General features: G+C 42.4%; 1 protein-coding gene across 1 annotated transcript in view; it reads left to right on the plus strand.

The window, feature by feature from the left end:
* The window catches only part of MYO5A (myosin VA (heavy chain 12, myoxin)), an 83,714-nt gene that overhangs the window by 6,630 nt on the left and 68,785 nt on the right, over window positions 1–8,299 (plus strand). The window contains exon 4 of the mRNA XM_009994544.1: window positions 4,370–4,514. Within this exon, the coding sequence (XP_009992846.1) occupies window positions 4,370–4,514 (145 nt within the window). The remainder of the gene's footprint in view (window positions 1–4,369; window positions 4,515–8,299) is intronic.

Genomic DNA, 8,299 nt, shown 5'->3' on the forward strand with positions numbered 1-8,299 from the left:
TGTAGGGAAGTCATGTTGCAGGGTGGCCCTTGACAGATAGCAGCTGATCATGACTGCAGGTGTCTGAAGAAGAAATGTGGGTTTTGCAGCTGAAGGCCTTGTCCTGTCCTGGTCTGCCTATGGAATACACCAAGGGTCAGATTTTCCCTCTTCTGGTCACTGTTACAACTCCACCCATGGTGATGGGTATGGAGAGTTAAGGCACCCAGCCTGTTAAGTGTGGTGTGCTGGGCAGACTGCAGGCATTAGTGTCCTGCCACATTTTGCTCACTCTGGCTGTTCCTCATCTGCTGATGCCCAGCAGTGTGCATCTGCTCCCAGTCCTCTCAGCAGTGCCCAGGCCATGGGGGGCTGAATCAGACTTTGCCTCCCCCAGCTTGCAGCCAGTTTTGCATTCCTGTAGGGGTGGGAGATGATTCATACCCACGTCTCATCCCATCATGCAGTCAGAGCTTGGCTAGAGGCACAGAATAATTTAGGTTGGAAGGGACCTCTGGAAATCTTCAGTGGAGCTTCCTACTTAGAACAGGTCTGACTAGATTAGGTTGCTCAGGGCTTGGACCAGTCAAAGTATCTGAGTATCTCCAGTGAGGGAGGTACCACAGCCTCTGTGGGCAACCCCTGCTGAGGGTGCATGTTCTGGTCCCAGCACTTGGAAACCACTGCAGCTCCCCCAGTTTAGACATTGTGTTTCTGTCCCTCGTGCTCCTGAGCAAAACTCTTGACGGGGGAATGTTTTGGCAAAGGACTTTTGTGCCACTGGAGTCTCATGGCCTGTGCTTATGAAGACTTTTCAGTCTGGTATTGTGGTCCTGTGCCTCCTGATAGCCCTGTACCCCTCCTGTAAGGCAGCCAGCCCGGTGTGTGTTGCAGCTGCTTGATCTAAGAGGCTTTCCAAAGGAATGTGCTCCATGCTGGGTTTGTTTTGCTGCCTTGGGAAAACATGTTGTTTTTGTCTTTTCCCTGGTGCAGCTTCAGTTGCTGGTTTGGCTGATTCTATAGTTTCTCCTAGGGCTGGAAAACCTTTAGCTGTTGGTGGAATGGGCCTGCCAGAGGGCCGGGGATGGAGGAGCTTGGTCGGCTGTTCTGCCTCCCAACAAGCGATGATTCTGGGAACTAAGTGTGAGCTCAATAGAAACACGTAGATCCGGTAGCCTGGGGGTTCCTGGTGGTCATGGTGCAGGTGAAGGACGTTGGATGCAGTGTGCTGGGGGTTTGGTAGCTTGGGATGTAGCCACAGGGACATTATGTTATAAGCAAAGGAAAATGAAGTCGGTGTGTCGGCCTTTACAAACCTGGTACTTCGGCCACGGACATTCACCCTTCAAGCCGCTCTGTCCCTTCCTGATCTCTGCACCAGTTACTTTCTCTGCAAAGATTATTGCCTTAGGGCTCTACCTGCAGGAGGAGCTTTTATTTGCTTCCTTAACCTGATTCACATGTGAGCCAGGTTGGTTTAAATAGCCCGTGAGGGTGGTTTGAGCTAAACCAGCTGATTGAGCCAGAAGGAGATAAAAAACACATTAATCCACCAAGAGAATGACGGTAACATTGTTCTCTACCAGCAGAACTAGAACTGGGTGGATGGATGTCCATGGCACTAGAAATTAATTCAGCCATGTTGTCCTTAGTGTAGTATGTCAAATGGATATTAAATTCTTCCAAATTTCCCTTTGAAGCAATCCAGACTTTTAAACAGAAAACCTCCTGAATTTTTAATTTCAAGTCAGCCTTTCCTCAGCAATTCAAAGGGAATTTTTCATTTTGCTTTACTGTTGGGAATATGAAATGGAGAATGAATGAAGGAAGTTGAAAAGTTACAAAGGAAGATTTGAATGCTTTCATGGAAAAACTGCTATGTTGAAAACTCAGTGAATAGTGCAGATTAGGTCAGATGTATAAAATAGTGCAGTTTTTATTTAAAATAATAAAGTATTTATATTAATATCCAGCTTGTCCACAGATGGTCGAATACATCCAAGATAAAAGCAGTAGGTCCACTTACTTGCCATGAATGGCAAAAAGAGTAGCCAGAGTTCAATTAGTTATAATTGTAGGAATGAAAACACATGTAAATCTGATTTGAGGAGGCCCATGAGATTTCTTAAATCAGCAACATGATTTAGGGGAGATAAAGATAAATTTATATATAAATTAATCTGGATTATAGTCCTGTGAGACAGGCTGTTTTAAAAGTTCCTTGGAGAGCATGTAATTCCTATCTCACTGGTTTTGGATATCGGACCAAGGAAATGGTAGCTGCTTGTTGATTTTACAGCTTCATACTGAAGATTATGCTGGAGACTTGTCATGGGGCTGCTTGTTTTGAATAGAAGGGTTTATTTTTGCCAATGTGGCCAAATGCAGGAAGGAATTGTCTGAAGCCTCATAGGGCTTTATTTCTAATGTCTCTGATTAGACTTGCAAGCCTGGCAGGCTTGGCTCAGCAGTGTGGCCTTACTGAACTTTTTACTACTTATTCATGGTTACGAAGGGCAGATGTTAAAAACCCACACTGAAAAAATTCCTTTAGTCTGCTAGCACTGAGGTTCCTTCCCCTCCCTAACCCACCTCTTATTTTTGGCTCATCACTACAGTGTTGGAACTTGGCATAAACTTTTAGAGAGACTTTTCACTCAAGCTCCTGAGTAATCTCAGGGAAGTCCTGGCTGATGGAAAAACACTGACTCTACTTACATGGGTGTGTCGAGCCATAAAACTTGCTGTATATTTGAGGAAATAGCTTGAGAACTCTCAGATATCTTCCTGAAAGATACTGTACTGTTGTTTTGTGCTTGGTGTCCAAATGCATGATGGGATTTAAAAATGGAGTGGTGCTCCCAGCAGCAGTGCCAGACTATAGATGCTTTCACTTCTCCCAGCTTTTCCATAGACATTTTCTTAGATAGACATCACAACACTGTGTGATCTGCATGGAGGAGGGGAATGGGAATCTGCATTGAGGTTGTGTGTGTGTGCGTGTGAATTTTTGAGTAAATTTAGAAACGAGTTGAGTGCTGTGGTGATGCTTCTGGTGCAGGTTCTTCAGGGATGGTTATTCAAGGAGCATGTGTAACATACTTGCTGCAGTCAGAGTGCAGCCATCTGTGCCTGCATTGTCACTTTTAGGCATAAAAAATGTATGTAAGGAGAAATTCTATTTTTAAAATGGCCACAGTTAAAATTAGAGGGGTTTTTTTTCCCCCCTTATCACATTGTCAAGGCGAGGAGGAATTACCATGTCAAGAGAGCACAGTTTGCCTGACACAGCTGCATCTCATGTGGCAGTGATCAGTGTTTTCACCCCTGCATGGAGCAAATTAGGGTTACCTATCCCTTGTAAATGCTGCAGGAGAGAAAGGTAAAAGTCATATTTGTGAAATCATCCCTGTGGCCAGAGCAGTCCTTCTTTCTTATGAAAAAGAAAATTGTACCAAAAGCATTTGAGACCTCACTTTTTGGTTAGGAAGGATGTATGGAGCAAGACTGAGTTTTTTCTGTGTGGGGAGAGCAAAAGGATGGCATCATGAGTTCAGAAATGTTGTAGTAGTGAGTGATATTAAAAAGGCAGCTGTTTAACTGGGATGGGAAAACTAGAAAATGGGAAGTGTTAAGTAGTTATACACATAGATGTATAAGATGAGGGTATTGTGGGGCCTTCTGAAGTTGTAATTAATTTCCTGATATGACTGTGTATTGCTGTTCACCAGCCTTTATGAAATAGGTCTACATTTTATTTTGGGGTTGGTTTTTGTTTGTTTGGTTTGTTTTTCTAATCCCTTTGAGCAGGAGGTTGTTCTGCTTAACTGGTAGAGATGCCCTGGAATCCAAATTACACCCTGACTCTACTTAGTCCCTTGTTACAAAAACTGAAGATGTTTTTTCTGGGCACAGCATAAGGGTAAAGGGTTAACACACTTCACATATCCAGACTGACAGTCATAACTACTACTGTGTGGTGGTTCTAATTCACAACTCACATAATCATCTGTAAATGACAGGAAAATGCAGGGAAGTACAATGCACATTCTTTGGTTTACTATACTGAGCAGGCTCAGCTCAAGTCAGCATGCTCTGAATCTGGTTGTTTCATGCATGGTTGCTGTAGAGAAGGCCGACAGAAAAATGAAAAATTGGCCTGGATGTGTTTCCTAAAGCAGGGTAGAAGTAAACTCTGGTAATACCTTTTGAATACAAAGCTTTGGCCAGAATAAGTATCTGTTGAAGTCAGTAATATAAGATCCTTCTTCTTTTCCAGTTGCTATTTTTAGAAAGTTTAGAACAGTAGTTGGTGTTAGAGCCATATTTTTTTGTTTCTTTTATTTTTAAACAACTATTAATAATTCCTTTTGTTTCATTTCCTTTGTAGGTATTGTCTTAGTGGCCATAAACCCTTATGAACAGCTGCCCATCTATGGCGAAGACATCATCAACGCCTACAGTGGCCAGAACATGGGGGATATGGATCCACATATCTTTGCAGTGGCTGAGGAAGCATATAAGCAGATGGCTAGGTTTGTAGACCACCAGTCTTGAATGAATTCCTTTTCTAAAAGCAGTAAGACTTAAGATTTCTGGCTAGTGGCCTTGTCTTTAATGTATAGTTCTTGAAATATTTTGCAAGATTGGCCTTTTATCCAGTGTTTTAGTACATTTCACAAGAGGAGAAGTTGTCTAAGTTAGTGAGAAGTAAAGCTTTACAAATGCCATGGAGATCATGGCCACTGACAGGGAACATGAATATCCATGGATCTCTTCAGTGTTTAGGTCTCAAATTAGCCCAGTGCTTTATAAGATTAGGTTGTTTTAATTTGATTAGCAAAATGTGAAGATACTTTTTAATCATGAGTGGACTTGTAAAGGGAAAAGTGCCTGGAAACAGCTGCACAGGAAATCCTTGCTTCTTTAAGCGTTGCATGAAAATCAACTTGTTGCCAAAGGAAAGCGGTTATGAGAAACTTCTTCCCTTCACTTCTGGAGCCTGTCAATGTGAGGAGCTTATAAAATATTTCATTTCTAGGATACTTTTTGGGTTACTGCATGGTCTTTGGTTACCAAGGTGGTCCCTGGTGTCCTCAGTGGTTAGATGCAAGCTCTTGATTCAGATTTCCTTTTGGACAATACCTGATCAAATTAATCAAGTAAAACAGTCACAGATCTTGGGATTAATTACTATGACCCTCAAGCTGCTCTGCAGGAGCAGAAGGTAAGGGGAGAATGGGTTAAAAAATGATCAAGTGTTAATATTTCAAATTAGTTATCTGTTCATTTAAGAACCCCTAAGAGAGGTAGAATGAATGAAGTGCTCCATGTGTTATGAAGTCAGTCAGCTGTGTACATGAGCATGGTGATTCTTGGTACCATGTCATAGATAATTTCAAAAGAAAGTGGTACAGTGCAGTGCAACACGTCATGACTCGGGGTAACTGTGAAATAGCCAGTTTCAAAAACACTCTGCACCTGCACTGCCAAATGGCAGTGGTATTTGTCTTGCTTCCTTTCTGCTGAGAAAATGGACACATGATTTGCTATGGTACATAAAGACAAAACTGTGTGTTACGACAGTCACATCTGGATTGTGGCTCTTTCAGTCTAGATCACTGTTGCCTTAAGCAGACTTGCTGTTCCAGTGCCTCTAAATTTTCTACAAAACCAAGAATTTGTTGGCCTTGCTCTGTGTCTGAGGTACAGTGCAGTGCCCTGGGATTGTCTGTCAGTGGTAAAGGGAATCCAAATTCCCAGAACTTTTGTTCTTACTGTTAAGCACTGGAAATGGGAGGTTGCAGGGGGATCACTCTCCACCAGCTGCCTGCAATGACTGTCTGGAGTGGGCTCACCTCTCACCCGTGTGAAATTTCAAACCTCTGGATCACCTGTACTCAGTCTGCTTGTTGGCTGAAGCCTGGGCAGGGGAGGTTTCTTATCTGCCACCATCTGGGGAGGGCTGAGATTTTTGGCTGCAGTTCCTGCTGTGGTTTTTCCTTTTCATGTTAATTACTCTTCAGCTCTTGCTGCGCCCTCCAGCAGCTCTGCTGTCCTGGGTAACAACAAGTCAGATGTGGTAGAAGTTCCTCTTTGAAACAAATGATGAGAAATTATATAAGCAGGGAAATGATCTTAATTCTTTTGCATTAATGAATTAATTCCTTTGTGTGTCTGCAACACATTATAAAGGATTTGTTATTCTTTTATGAACAACTGTCAGTACTTTCATAGGTGCAAAATGAAATCTGAGCATGCAATGAAAATGGAAAAAAGGTCCTCTACACTGAAGTAACAATTTCATTGTTTATTTAGTTTTTCAATGTTTGTTTCCTTTTCTCTCTATTTCATTTTCTCTCTGTTTATTTTTTTTGCTCGTTTGCTTTTACGAACTTTTCCTGTAATTTTGATACACTCAGTTTACTCTTTGAATTTCATGTTCTGATGCTGGTTCCATTTCCTTCATCAGTTGTCCTGCCCTTCAACTTCAGCAATACTTTCTATGCTCTGAACAAATCACCTTTCACTCCTGAATTATGAAGTTAAAGAAAAAATATTCAGATTTTCATTTTTGCAGCTGGTTATTAAAAAATGCAAATCAGATTGTCTGCAACTGTTTCATTAATGCTTTAATAATTGCATTGAATATTCATGTGGTAGCTACTCATATGGCATTAACCTGCATTTATGCATGTAATTGGTGAGACTTATTTTTCTGTTGTTCATGATCTTTCCTAACTGGAAAGTGATCACTGGAATAGCTAGTCATGGTGCTTCTCTCCATGAGGCTTCAGTGAGCTCTTCTAAATATTTACTCCTTAGGTGGTTTGTTAATTTATAATTTAATGATGCAGAATTTGTTCTTGCCAGCTTCATTACTCCATCTGCTGGGACTGGGAAACTCTTTCCATGTGCATGATTGTAACTAAATGATCTTGGTGCTCTTCTTCAGCTATGGAACATTCCCCATGACAGCAGTCAGGAAACCTAGTGATGGAACACTAAATATTTGCATTGTGTCTTTGTGAAAAATGAAGTGCAAAGATGTTGACTGCTGGAATGAGAGGGTTGGAACTCACATCTGGCTGTGCAGGAAAAGTGCCACTCAGGTTAAGTGCAGTATAAAGCAGCACGTAAAGGTACCTTCGTATGTGAAATGTTCTGCATAGAGGGAGTCAAAGTGTGTGGTGTGTGTGAGCTGTGAAGTGCTGTGCCCGTTTGGGCATCCAGTTTCCTCTTTCAGCAGCAGTTCTGTCACCAGTGTCCAGAGGGGGGTTAGTCAATAGGAGCATGGCTTGTCTTTACCCAGAGCTGACAATGAAATAAGTGATTGCTGTTTGCTCAGTAGCTTCTTGTCTTTTTCAGCACAGGAAAATGTGAACAGCTCTTTTAAGACTGATCTCATTTTGGGTTATTATTTGTTTTCTTTTTTTTCCACCCACTCTACCCCCTTCTTCCCTGTTCTCCCCTTCTGTTCCCCTCTTCTCATCTCTATCTTTGTGCTTTTTCCTTTTCCCTCTCCATCTCCTACAGCTCCTCTGTGCAGACTGACAGCTTCATTTCCAACACCTTTCCTGTGCTGTGCCCAAAATTAGCAATGAACTAGTTTTATAACTGCATGGAAATGGTGTTACACTGAAAGTTAACATGTGCCTCATACTGACCAGTAGCTGCATTGTTTTGGGTGGTGTGACCCTCCTGACCTCAGGTGCAGGGTTCCAGTGCCAACCTGTTCCTCTGTCCCAGTAGAAGATGCACCTGCTACCATGTCCCAGTGGGAGGGAGCAGGACTGGTTGGATGGGGATCTGTTTGAGGGGCATCCTCAGGACTCTGGTGCAGAGTGGCCTGGGGGCTGCTGGGGTTCTGTGGGAACAGCTGTAACGAGCTGGGGTTTTGGAAGGAGCTGGCACCTGCACTCAGAGGTCTCCTCAGGGGTTGGCAAGGTATTGTTTGTTCATGGACAGCTTGCTTCATTTGAGCAGACATATACAGGTTTGGGACAATATTTAGGGCAGATGAGCAATTTAAAAGAAAGGAAGTTATTACTGAAGAACTTAATTTTCTCTCAGAAATACAAATCACAATGTCAGCATGGAGGTGGGTGCGTGTGTTGCACCCTTTGAGCTACAATACATACCATTTGTGTAAGTCAGCATTTCCAAATTACTAGCAAAGAAGAAGTTCATTGTTCACAGTTCCCCCTCTGTGGTAACTCTGACAACTAAGGCAAAGCATCAGTTGGCAAGTATTTGATTAATTTATTTATTGAAAGCGTTACAGCTTCATTAAGAATCATAACCATCAGCAGGTGCAGCC

This window comes from Chaetura pelagica, unplaced genomic scaffold (assembly GCF_000747805.2).
Source record: "Chaetura pelagica isolate M959 unplaced genomic scaffold, ChaPel_1.0 scaffold222, whole genome shotgun sequence".
NCBI classification, from domain to species: domain Eukaryota; kingdom Metazoa; phylum Chordata; class Aves; order Apodiformes; family Apodidae; genus Chaetura; species Chaetura pelagica.